Here is a 14057-nt window from a genome sequence, read left to right as displayed (position 1 = left end):
TGCTCCTGAGAGTCAATGTGACTTGAAAACATAAAAAGGCATAATCATCTTCTTTTTTTTAATTGCATTGGATAGAACACTCAATGTTTTCAATAAATTCATTTGGGTGAATGCAGAGTTTCCAGGGTTGGGGAATCAAAAACTAGAGATCATAGGTTTAAGATAAGAGGGGAAGATTATAAAAATCTGAGTTACAACTTTTCCACACAGAGGCAATAGACAATAGGTGCAGGAGTAGGCCATTCGGCCCCTCGAGCCAGCACCGCCATTCAATGTGATCATGACTGATCATTCACAATCAGTACCCTGTTTCTGCCTTCTCCCCATATCCCTTGACTCTGCTATCTTTCAGATAACTTTTTTAATTTAACTGGTAAACATATGGAACAACTTGCAAAAGGAAGTACCGGTAGCTGAAGCAGGAACATTTAAAATACATTTGGATAGGTACATGGATAGGAGAGATTTTAAAAGGATATGGACTAATTTCAGGAAAATGGGGCTAACATAGAAAGGTGAAGATAAGACACAAAATGCAGGAGTAACTCAGCGGGACAGGCAGCATCTCTGGAGAGAAGGAATGGGTAATGTTTCAGGTCGAGACCCTTCTTCATTTTGGACAGCATGGATGAGATGGGCAAAAGGGCCCATTTGTATGTTCTATTATTCTGTCTGCCTATTGTATCCACGCCAAACAAAAATAATTGTGAACGATTTCCTCATCCCACTTCTCATGGTGAATTCACATAGAAAGGTGCAGGAGGCCATTTGGCCCTACGAGCCAGCACCACCATTCATTGTGATCATGGCTGATCATCCCCTATCAATAACCCGTGCCTGCCTTCTCCCCATATCCCTTGACTCCACTAGCCCCTAGAGCTCCATCTAACTCTCTCTTAAATCCATCCAGTGATTTGGCCTCCACTGCCCTCTGTGGCAGGGAATTCCATAAATTCACAACTCTCTTGGTGAAAATGTTTTTTCTCACCTCAGTCTTAAATGACCCCCCCCTTTATTCTAAGACGGTGGCCCCTGGTTCTGGACTCGCCCAACATTGGGAACAATTTTCCTGCATCTAGCTTGTCCAGTCCTTTTATAATTTTATATGTTTCTATAAGATCCTCCCTCATCCATCTAAACTCCAGTGAATACAAGCCTAGTCTTTTCAATCTTTCCTCATATGACAGTCCCACCATCCCAGGGATCAATCTCGTGAACCTATGCTGCACTGCAAGGATGTCCTTCCTCAAATTAGGAGACCAAAACTGTACACAATACTCCAGATGTGGTCTCACCAGAGCCCTATACAACTGCAGAAGAACCTCTTTATTCCTATACTGAAATCCTCTTGTTATGAAGGCCAACATTCCATTAGCTTTCTTCACTGCCTGCTGTACCTGTAAGCCAACTTTCATTGACCGGTGTACAAGGACGCCCAGGTCTCGCTGCACCTCCCCCTTACCTAACCGAACGCCATTGAGATAATAATCTGCCCCCTTGTTTTTGCCGCCAAAGTGGATAACCTCACATTTATCTATATTATACTGCATCTGCCACGCATCTGCCCACTCACTCAACCTGTCCAGGTCACACTGCAACCTCCTAACATCCTCTTCACAGTTCACACTGCCACCCAGTTTTGTGTCATCCGCAAACTTGCTAGTGTTGCTCCTAATTCCCTCTTCCAAATCATTAATACTAAAACATAGAAACATAGAAACATAGAAATTAGGTGCAGGAGTAGGCCATTCGGCCCTTCGAGCCTGCACCGCCATTCAATATGATCATGGCTGATCATCCAACTCAGTATCCCGTACCTGCCTTCTCTCCATACCCTCTGATCCCCTTAGCCACAAGGGCCACATCTAACTCCCTCTTAAATATAGCCAATGAACTGGCCTCGACTACCCTCTGTGGCAGGGAGTTCCGGAGATTCACCACTCTCTGTGTGAAAAAAGTTCTTCTCATCTCGGTTTTAAAGGATTTCCCCCTTATCCTTAAGCTGTGACCCCTTGTCCTGGATTTCCCCAACATCGGGAGCAATCTTCCTGCAACTAAATAAAAATCTAATGACAGTGCAAGTTAAGTGATGGAAGTAGAGTTCTCGGTAATCCCGTAGTTGAATGTTACAAGAATGACATTTGCAGTTGCGTGGGAATTGCTTGTCCAAAACCATTTAAGGGAAGATCATGAAATAGCAAAAGGAAAATGAATTCACTTAACATGAAAAGGGATTTCAAAATATTGTTTGGCTTCCCTTTATGGTGCAAAAATAAAGCATGATCTTCACACATAAGGCAACAGAGTTTCAAAGCACATCTCCAATTCGGGAGGTTTCCAAGAAACCATTTCCAGTTCACAATAAAAATAAAAATATATTTTAGAACAATTAAAACTATCATGACACAGACATAGTGACATTTAAACAGTTTTTGATCCTTAATGCTATTCAACAGTACACCAAACTAATTACAGAATTGAGGTTCAGAATAAATAACGGCCTTAACGAATGCCAACTTTACAAAATCAAACAACTTTGTATCAAGTATTTTGTGAATTTTTAAAACAAAATTAGGAATAAAGGCATAAGCTATTTTCTAAATGGGGAGAGAATCCAGAAATCCGAGGTGCAAAGGGAATTGGGAATGCTGGTGCAGGATTCCCAAAAGAACCTGCAAGTCAAATTGGTAGTAAAGAAGGCAAACGCAATGCTAGCATTTATTTCAAGAGGGCTAGAATACAAAAATAGGGATGTAATGCTGAGGCTCTATAAGGTGCTGGCCAGGCCGCATTTGGAGTATTGTGAGCAATTTTGGGCACCATATCTGAGGAAGGATGTGCTGGCACTGAAGAGGGTCCAGAGGAGGTTTACAAGAATGATCCCAGGAATGAGTGGGGTAAATTATGACGAGTATTTGACAGCTCTGGACTTGTACTCGCTGGTGTTTAGAAGGATGAGGGGGTACCACATTGAAAGTACCGAATAGTGAAAGACTTGGATAGAATGGATGTGGAGAGGATGTTTCCACTAGTGGGGGAGTCTAGGACTAGAGATCATAGCTTCAGAATTAAAGGACGTTCCTTTAGGAAGGAGATGAGAAGGAATTTCTTTAGTCAGAGGGTGGTGAATCTGTTGAATTCTTTGCCACAGAAGACTGTGGAGGCCAAGTTAATGGATATTTTTAAAGCAGAGATAGATAGATTCTTGATTAGTATGGGTGTCATGGATTATGGGGAGAAGGCAGGAGGATGAGGTTAGGAGGGACAGATTGAATGACTGAGTCGACTTGATGGGCCGATTGGCCTAATTCTGCTCTTATGACCTTAAAACCGATTGCAAAGATGAGATTCAAACAATTAATTGGTCAATATTTTCAGATGTGAAAAGAGGATGTTTGTTAAGTATACAGTAAGGGATCTGAAGTTCTGCTCAGGAACAAACAGGATACAGAGTTCCTGAACTGCTTGGATTGGATTGTCTGCAAAGGAGATAAACTCACTACCAAATGAATGGTGGTTTCATGGTGTGCCAAAGGACATGGCTTCAGATGTTTCAATGCTGAGCTTGAAAGGTATGTCAAATTGAAGTGAAGTGAGAAATACAAAGCCAGTAAGCACATGGCAATCATGATGTGATGGGAAGTTGCCTTACTGGTGTCACAGATGGGAAATAGGCTGGAGAGGTGGTTGTGTTGGGGGTGGAGAGGTAGCACTAATATTATGGGTGTATGCATGCTCCCCCTCCTCCATGCAAAAAAAAAGATGGAATTATATATTTTTTCTCAAATGTTTTAAGTGTTAAGGACCAATTAGGGGTGAATTGAATTAGCACAGATGGCCAGATATAATACCAGCACTCCATCTCCAGTATAGAAGTTTACAAGTACATGTATTATTTGGAAGAATTAATGATGTGAATGTATTTTCATTGAATCTTAAAGGTAGATCAGTTAGAAGTTGAAATAGTTCCTGTGTTGTCTTTCGAATGTTTTTTTTTTTTGCAGCCTTGGGATTTTCTCTGTTGATGTGTGAAAATGAGGAACATTGACAACCACAAAATACTCTTATAAACCTCTCATGTCAGTACTCCAAGAGCTATTTATTTTATCTCTCCAAAGACATTGAAAATAATATTCTCTCTCTCTCACACATTTTTGGGTTGTGGTAAGTTTGTCGACTGGTTTGAGATTTAAAAATACACTTTTTCCATAATACATACCATGAAGGGAAGTGGCTGTTTGCTGGTTGGCTAAAACAGTTTGAAGGACTATGTCTTCCTGTTGTGACAACGTCTCACAAGAGTCTCCAATCTTTAAAGGTGAAATCTGATTGTTTATTGTTGACAAAGTCATAGTCGTCACAAGACTGGAGGTGTGGATGCAAGAATGTTGCTCCCCAGTCGCTCCTGTAGAATGGAACAAGGCAACTTCTCAGCACAAAGCAATATTACTGAAGCAGAATGCTTAATATATGTTTCTATAATATAATCATATAAAAGTTAACTTTTGAAGAGACATTGAGATCATGAAAACACAGGAATTAATAATCACTGTTGATGAGATGCAACACACACACACACACACACACACACACACACACACACACACACACACACACACACACACAGAGCAACAGGTTATGTGCAATCACTTTAAGAATACACGATGATCCAACTACATGAAATGAGGGATGATGGCAGTTGGGAGAGGGGTTAGAGATTTATGGGAAGTAGATTAATGGAATAGGAGAGGGAGCCAGAGATGAAAATCATACAGAAGATGAGCCAAGGAAGGAGGAGGGGATAGCTGATAGGAAGAAACAAGAGGATGCTATTTCAGAGTTACATCAGAAACATGTCTGATGGGCAAGGTGTGCAGGGGAAAAGCAGAAACACAGAAGAGATGGTTTTAGTCCCATCATAAAACAGCCCATCTGCTCCTCTCATTTCTTCTTTTCTTAGAGATGAGTCGGGAGATCAACATCTAGTGAAAAGCAATGGAATGATTGTGGAGCACTGAACATCTCAACACAGTGGCCCAGTCAAATATACTGATTGTTGCCAGTTGAGAGTGAATTCCTACAAAGGACTAAAGCTGTCATCTTCAGTTCTCACTCTCGCTCTCCTGTCCGCAGTAGCAGTAGCTGTTCAAATCTACAGCAGAGTGCTCAGAGACCAGCTTCTCATCACAGGTTGATAGACACAAAGTGCTGGAGTAACATTTTGTAGTGTCACCATTCTTTTTCTCCAGAGATGGTTTCTTACCTACTGAGTTACTCCAGCGTTTTGTGTCTATCTTTGGTATAAATCAGCATCTGCAATTTATTTCTACATTTCTAATCTCAGGTGTTCAATCCCTTGAAATGAAAGGATTCTTGTTTTAATACAAAACTCTATTCCAAAGGCTTGAACCACAGACAATGCAATGTAGAGCTTGTTGGAAACCAATCTACATTCATGTATCATTTTATTGATAGTGTGGCAGGACAAGTAGCCAATAGGAGAGCCATCCTTTCCCAGAGAAACAATGGAAAATAATTAAATACGTAAAGCAAAGATACCCACTGATGGCTCAGTAGAGGCAGCACAATGGCAGAGTTTGCTGCCTTACAATGCCAGAGACCTGGGTTCGATCCTGACTATGGGTGCTGTTTGTATAGAGGTTGTACATTCTCCCCGTGACCGTGTGGGTTTTCTTCAGGTGCTCTGGTTTCCTCACACACTCCACACACAGGTTTGTAGGCTAATTGGCTTCTGTAAATTGTCCTTAATGTGTAGGTTAGAACTAGTGTACAGGTGATCGCTGTGTACAGGTAATTGCTGGTCAGTGTGGACTCGGTGGGACAAATGGCCTGTTTCCACGCAGTCTCTAAACTAAACTAAATTCAGTGTTTGGCCATTACCAAGTTAACTGATCTCATTCATCATTGTAGGCAGAGGACTGAATTAATTGCGAGTCCTGTCAGTTAGACGGGGGGGGGGGGGGGGGGGGGGGGGAATTGGTAGTGTCACCAATTTTTTACACTTTTTTCCATTTCCTTCCTTTTCTGAAATATTTATCTTTTGAGCTTTAACAGAGACTTTTACAACCTTAAAGAGACACCCGGAATGCCATTAATACATTCCTCATCCCACAAACAGACACAAAATGATGGAGTAACAGCGGGTCAGGCAGCATCTCTGGAGAAAAGGAATAGGTGACGTTTTGGGTCGATACTTCAGCTTTTTGTGTCCATCTTCGGTTTAAACCAACATCTGCAGTTCCTTCCCACGCATTTTACTTCCTCCCACATGTACCAGTTCACCTGGAAGGCTCTTAAGCATGTTTGCTTTTAGTTTCAAGCCCCTCTGTCCCTTAACTGTCTCTATATTCATCATTTCTACTCAACAGGAAATTCTATTAGAACAAGAGGACGAGCCCATGTTGACAACATTATTTCATTTAAGCAGCACATTCAGCTATAACTGTTAAAAAATGTAAACATAAAAAAGTCCCGCATTTTGAGTAAATGGAATGTAGTTGGCTGCATTTACTTCAGCACCATAGGAATCAACATTATGCAGAGAACTACAAGTACCCAGAGAGAAAAAAATCCTGTTTACACTAGCTTGCCGTGTTAATCATTGCCAACAACCACAGTTCTGTCCTTTCAAAATAGCTTCATATTTTAACCATATGTGCCTTTATTTTCCACAGTGAGGTTGAATCTAACAGAAACACTTTCTTAGTGTCCACATATAACTCAAAAACGATTTAATCTAAATTACCAAACATATCTTGAGCGGCACAATTTTCCTTTATAACTAGTGTATATGCGTTAAAGGCCATCTGAGGACTCTGACAAAAGACACTTTATTGCAACAGAACTAAATGGCAATTGCTTGAATTGCACATTTTGTTTCTTGAAAAATATTTTGACAGCCACCCACTCCCAAACTACTCGTTCTGTACAGACACTGTCATCTCACAAAGACCGCAAGTCTCAGATTGACGATGCAGCTTGTGTTTAGTTCGTCAGCCCTCCCAGCACGTTTGTTAATGATCAGCTTAATCACTCCAGTGTTGAGCAGGAAAACTGTTATACAATGGTGTCCACTTAAAATTGCCCGACTTGAAACATACTCAGCAATAGCAGAATTGGAAGCAACTGCAGTGGGATCCTACATATACATTTATTGGTATTGGTTCATCATTGCCACGTGTACGGAGATACAGTGAAATATTTTATGCGCTATCCAGTCAAATCATACACGAGCACAATCAAGGTACAACAGGTAGTGAGTGCAAAGAGAAAAATACTAACCGTGCAGAATGTGATGTTAGTGTCAGTGTTAGTTACAGTGGTAGTGCAAATATCAAGTGCAATGTCCACTCAGAGGTAGTTTGGGTGACAAAGATTGCACCAATTTATGGGAGGATTGTTCAGTAGTCTGATAATAGTGGGTAAGAAACTGTTCTTGAATCTGGTGGTAGGTGTTTGTATCTTCTACCCAATGTGAGGGGGAAGAAGAGGGAATGACTGGGATTAAAATTGTCCTTGATTAAGTTGTCCTTGATTATCCTTGGGCTGCTGTCCCAAGGTAGTATTAAGTGTAGATGTGTTTAAATGAGAGGGGGGGGGGGTGGAAGAGAGTAGCTTGGGGAAGCGGGTGGATGACTTGTGCGATGAATGGGGCTACGTGCATTTCTTGAGTCGAGGGCATAACTGTTGCCAAGCCAAGCTGTCATGCATCCCAATAGGATGCTTTCTCCAGTGCATCTGTCGAAGTTGGTAAGAGTTGGAACCCTGCTGAACCTCCTTAGTCTTCTGGGGAAGTAGAGGCATTAAGGGCCTGTCCCACTTTGGCAATTTTTCAGTGGATTGCCGGCTGTCAAGTTCGCGGTACTCGCCTGAAAAACTGGGAACGGGAACGGCGACGGTCAAGAGTGGAACACACACACACATCGCAAAGGCGGGGGCCAGGGAATGCGGGGGAGCGCTGTGTTAAATTCACACGGTGCAAAGCCAAGGTGATACAGACACACAGCGCAATGAACAGGAAGGTTAAGACGGCTAGCACAGTGTACGGTAAGTCCTTTACAAGAGGGGGGGGGGAGGGGAGAAGGGGGGGGGAGGGGGCGGAGAAGGAGTGGAGACACTTTTAAGAAGCCAGACAACTTTTAATAAGCCAGAGATACACAGCTATGAAGTTCGGTGGGCATTTAACATTGCCTTGGAATCCTTGGTTCTGAAAACTCGTGCTTACGTTTTTTCCCCCAAATGAGCCAATGAAAATGCCCGGTCAGCAAAGGCGATTAACTAAAACTACCTACGACTACGTATCTACGTATAACTACATGACGACCCCACTACAATTGCACCTACGACTACAGGATTATCAATTTTCTCTATGGCGACCAATTTTTGGTTGCAGAAAATGTTTCAACATGTTGAAAATATTTTCGGCAACCATACTGAGGCCGCGACTAGTTCCCTGAATGTGGGAACTCCTCGCGACCATGAATGAGACTCACCAGAGACCACCAGCGAACATGTGGCGACCATGTGGCGATCATGAGGCGAGCGCAGAGTCTCCTGCACTCGCCTAAAAAGTCACCTAAGTGGGACAGGCCCTTTAGTGTGCTTTCTTAGAAGTAGCTTCAATGCGATTGTACCAGAACAAATGGTGGTGATATTTTATGCCTAGAAACATGAAGCTCTTGCCATTTTCCCCTTCACCATTGATGCTGACTGGGGCATGTTTCACCGCCTCATTTCCTGATGTCAATAACTAGTTCCTTTGTTTTGTTGACATTGAGGGAGAGGTTGTCATCTTGACATCACGTTACTAAGTTCGCTATTTCCTTCCTGTATTCCACCTCATCATTGTTTGAGATCCAGCCCACTACAGCTCGTGTGTTTTTTCGACTTTTTTGGTTATTTTTAGTGTGTCTAAATGTATGTTTTAATGTTTCACGGCATGTTTTGATGTGGGGGGTGGGGGGAAATAAGGGGAAACCGTTTTCAGTCACTTACCTCGACAGAGATGCATCTTCGCCCCCCTCGTGGCCTAACAATTGGTTTGGTGCGACCTCTCCAGAACGGAGACCAGCCTAGAGCTTTAAACAGCAGGTGCGGTGCAGTGCGGACTTACCATCGCAGAGTGGGCAATGGCATCCTTTGCCGAGGATTGCCAGTGTTGAAGCTCCAACCGCGGGTGCCTGTTGATTTTAACATCATGGAGCAGCGGTCTGCGGAGCTTTTAGCCGTGGACGCGGACATTAACATCGTGGAGCTGCGATCCTTTGCCGAGGATCAGCAGTGATGGAGCTCCGACTGCCGGGCCTGTGGACTTTAACTTCGTGAAGCCGCGGTCTCCGGTAAGAAGCGGCCGATTCAGGAACTCCCAAGCCGCAGAGTGTTCCGATGTGTGGATGTTTATGTTAAATTCTATTGTGTATTGTGTTCTTTATACTTGTATGGCTGTATGGTAACTCAAATATCACTGTAGCTTAAATGGTGCATGTGACAATAAATGTGAACTTGATCTTGAACTACAGTGGTGTCATTTGCAAACTTGTAAATGGAGTTAGAACAGAAGTTAAACTGAATTTAGTCGCACAGTTGCAAGTAAATAAATGGGGTGGAAGATTGCAACCTTCACGTGGTCCGCCCTGTTTCGACTAATGCAATCAACTCGACGTGCACAAACAGAAGATCAAATAGAACAAGTTGTCCCACAACTTTAGGCTGTGCACACCACACGAAAGAAGAAGAAGTAAATACATAGTAATAGACTGAGAACTCATCCTTGTGGGGCATCAGTCTTGAGAGGATGTTTTGTCAGGAAGTCGAGGATCCAGTTGCAAAACCAGGTGCCGACTCCTGGGACCATGAATTTGGAGATGAGTTTAGTTGGGATTACGGTGTTGAAAGCAGAGCTATAATTTATAAATATAAATTTATTGTAGGTGTCCTTGTAGTCCAGGTGTTCCAGAGAAGAGTGTCGGGTCGGAGAAATGACACCTGCCCTGGACCTGTTGCGATGGTACGCAAACTGTAATGGATCGAGTCCATCTAGGAATCTGGAGTTAGTGTTTGCCATGAATTTATGCCGGTGGATGTCGGTGTCGGGCTGCTACGCGGATGGATGTCGGTGTCAGACTTGCAAATATATAGCCAATCGACAAGTGTTGAATATGGTCTATAAGATGTACAACTCAGTAATTGCCAATGGCAACAGGCAAAACGGGAAGGAAATTGAACAAACATCTTTACCATTTAAGATGTGAGATGTCCAAATGTGCAACTACAGGGTTCTACAGAATTAGAATGACCTATTCCCTTGATCCAACCTCTGCTGGATAGAGAAGGGAGCTGACATTTTGTTGCACTTGAGAGGGAAAATGGCAGAATCATTTGACTTCATTCCCTTAAAACTTGAATCTGAACAACATGGGGAACAAAATAACCTCAGAATTTCCTTCATAACCTCACCAGAACAAGTAGGATAAGAAAATAGAAAGAAATACAAAATCTAAAACTTGTGGTGTTGTTCTGGCTACCTTGATGAACAATAAAGTTCCTCATGAACATTACTTAGACCATGGAGAATACATCTGCAAATTAGAGGCATACATTAAAATGCCATAATGGGTTTTGGAACATTCCTTACCCAGGAGGATAGATATTGATTATCTACAGTTGCAGGCTTTTTCCAAAAACGTAGATGAAAGTGAACAACAAAACCACGAGAATGCATGCTTAGGTTTTAAACTTTTTAAGTACCACTGGGAGGCAACCAATACAATTAAATGATCCTATTTGCTGCTGTTCTCAGGTATACACATGAAGATTATTAAGTCATCAAACAATTAAAATGTTTTAACTGCACGCACACATTTACTGTATGACTAATTGCAAAAATGTGAAATATTTCCACAAACACAAGCCTATAACTATTCAACAGAACAGGCTTAGCTCTGCATTCCAACCTCTCCCTCTGTCTCCTTTATAAATATCATTCAATGGTTATATGGTAATGTGTTTTAATGCATCAAACTCCCCTGGTGGGAACAAATGTAGATTTGTCTCCAGCCTCCCAGCAGTTATCCAGTACTTAATCCATAAACAAGATTACACAACTTAAAAGTTTGCTATTAGCCATTACACAGAAAAAAATCCATCCAATCCAAAAAGCTCCATGGAAGAAAACAAAAATTGTGTCCAATAATTTAGTTTCAACAGGGTAATCAATGGACACTTGCACAATTCATTATAGATTTTCTGTATTTTAGGCCTTCATTGCAGATTTTCTGCATTTTAGAGGGAGCTGCGGTTAAAATGTTTAACTCATCTCCTCTTATCTTTGCTATGTGCAAATTAAGAAAACCCCCTTTCTCTGATCACCATCTAACTGTACTTCAGGTATGGGAATTGATTTCTCTCATTTGTTTCTCATTTGTATCCCTACGGGCCCCGCGCGGCTAGACAGCTTCCCGACGAGCCGCGGCTGTGGACGTGGAACGCAGCCAGAGGCCTTTAGCGAGGTGCCGCGATCTCGATGCCTCCCGGATCGCCGCATAGAAGCCCGGGCCGGGGCCTCGTGGGTAGAAGCCTGGGTCGGGCGAAGCGGCCGATGGAGCCCGCGGCTGGAGCCCAGGTCGGCACCACAGAGGCGTGAAATGGGGCCTCGGTGGTGGTGGGGCCTCGGTGGTGATGAAGGCTCACGGCGGCGGCGATGCCTCGCGGGTCAACCCGCGGTCGATGATTGATGTGAGCGTGGAGGGGAAGAACAATGGACGCGGCGTGGGGGGGTCGCCGTGAGGGGAGAGGGGAAGAACAATGGACAATGGGGAGGGACAAAGGACAATGGGGACCCGCTGTGGTGGGGGGGGGGGAGGACAAAAGGGGGAGCCGGCATGCTTTGTAACTTTGTCAGCGCCATTGTTGGCTGCTATTTGTATACATTGTGTATGCAAGCAAAGAATCTCTCTGTGCCTGGTAACATGTGACAATAAAGTATTTCTATTCCTATCCCTATGAAATGAACCAAAATGGAGGTGGGGCAATCATAGCAAAGATAACAGTGAAGGTCGAAAAGAGAACAGTCTGCACCAGGGCAATAAACTTGCTAAATAGGCAGAGATGGTGAATGAGATTCAGGCTGAGTAATGTTAAATGACACTTTTTACTAAAGATGAATGAGGTCGGGTCAATGGTGTAAGTTTGATAAAATACCAAGATGTGAAAGTATATGCACACTATATATCAAATATAATCTCTGGCTTTATAAACAGAAGAGTACAATGTGAAGTTTTGCACATTGGCTGAGGTGATGGTGGATGAGTATTTTATAGTCGGGGCAGAAGACCAAATACTGGTTGATAGAGATACTTGGTTGGCAAGGGCAAGGTGGGCCAAAGGTCCTGTTTCTGTGCCGTGTGACTGACTCTATGACTCTGGTTAGGCCCCAGCTTGAATATTTCAGGCAGTTCCATATGTAACACTAAAAACCTCTGGCCTTAAGTGGTTTATTGTATCTCCTAATTTTCCAGGAATCATTCCCAGATCACAGTAGCCGACCAAATAAAGTTTCCCAGTCGGCAAACTCATCTCAAACACAGAAGATTTACAGATGGACTATAAACATAGGACGCCATGATAATAAAAACCTGTCTGCACATCTGTGAACTTTAATATTGCCCTACTCTTCCCTCCACAAGAACCCCACATGCAGATCGATCGGATAGTGCAACCTGGCTGAAGACTGCCTCCTACCGCAAGTGTCCACCTTTTGTCAAGGTTGACTGTCGCCTGCCTGGTTTTTACGCTGAGAGGGGACAGGGGCTTCGTAGATGGGGCTATAAAATGCTATAGCAGCTCTGAGAGTGTAAATGAGGGTGTATGGGGTGGAGAGAGGACAGAGGACATTAGAATAGATCAGCATCATGGCCATGTGGACAACGTGGGCTGTAAGAGCACATTTCTATGCTTGTACATTTATTTATGACTATCTTCCAATATCTTAGACTCACAGATACCAAGACAGAGAGGGACAGAAACAAGAGGCGAGCTGAGAATGGGAAAGGTCAGAATGCAGAAGCTCCAAATCAAGCTGGACTCCTGTAACTGTGCACCAACATCCAGGACACATACACAATTTGCAACAATTACAATATAGTAACCCTCGTTTGAATGGACCACTTTATAACAGATTTGGTTTTTAGTGATTGGATCTACCAACCACACCTTCTCTCTGGCTGTTCGCAACCCCAGCTTCTGACGCCACTCTCTGCCTCACAAGGTGCACCAGCGAGCCATTCTTCACCCACTGTGCGCTCCGTTGACCTGGCTGTTGTTGCGGCTCACGTTGTAGCCCCAGGGGACACGCTTTATTTGGGCCGTTGCTGCCACCAACAGCACGCTGTTTCCGCTCGACCGTTGCTGCCGCCACCTTCTTCTCCTGTCGCTCTGTCCACTTGGCCTCCCCTCCCCACCCGACCATCCTTCCTCCGCTGCTTCCTTCTCCCCCAGAATTGCTGACATACTCCACCTTCGAAGCTGCAGCAGGGGAAAGCGGACAGAGCCCCATGGTGACCGAACTGGTCTTTCGCGACAGCCTGAAGAAACGCTATTGCCAGAGGCTACAACATGCACCCAAACAACAGCCGTGTCAACCAGTGACAAAGTGCTCGCTGGTGCAGACGAGCGGCATTGGCGCCTAGTTTTAAGGTGAAATGACACGGGATGTTGGAGTAACTCAGCAGAATGAATCAGTCTGGAGAAGGGTCCCATGTCACCTCTCTATATTCATGATGCGGCCTGACCCACTGAGTTATTCAGCACCGTGTCCTTTTGTGTATTAACCACCATCTGCAGTTATTTGTTTCAACTACATACAATGATTATACACTACCAGCCGCCACATACAACAGATAATCCTCCAACATTTTCTCCATCTCCAACGGGATCCCACCACTGGCCACATTTTCCCATCTCCTCCCCATATTGCTTTCCGCGGAGACCGCTCCCTCTGCAACTCCCTGGGGAATTCGTCCCTTTCCACCCAAACCACC

General features: G+C 43.6%; 1 protein-coding gene across 7 annotated transcripts in view; it reads right to left on the bottom strand.

The window, feature by feature from the left end:
• Positions 1-14057, bottom strand: part of kank1 (KN motif and ankyrin repeat domains 1) — a 259966-nt gene that overhangs the window by 22049 nt on the left and 223860 nt on the right. For all 7 annotated transcript variants that reach the window (XM_033017791.1, XM_033017787.1, XM_033017790.1 and 4 more), the window contains one exon: positions 4220-4405. In XM_033017791.1, coding sequence (XP_032873682.1) covers positions 4220-4405 — 186 coding nt within the window. The remainder of the gene's footprint in view (positions 1-4219; positions 4406-14057) is intronic.

The sequence above is a fragment of the Amblyraja radiata genome, chromosome 3 (assembly GCF_010909765.2).
Source record: "Amblyraja radiata isolate CabotCenter1 chromosome 3, sAmbRad1.1.pri, whole genome shotgun sequence".
Lineage (NCBI taxonomy): Eukaryota > Metazoa > Chordata > Chondrichthyes > Rajiformes > Rajidae > Amblyraja > Amblyraja radiata.
This window is presented reverse-complemented; position numbering and strand designations above follow the sequence as displayed.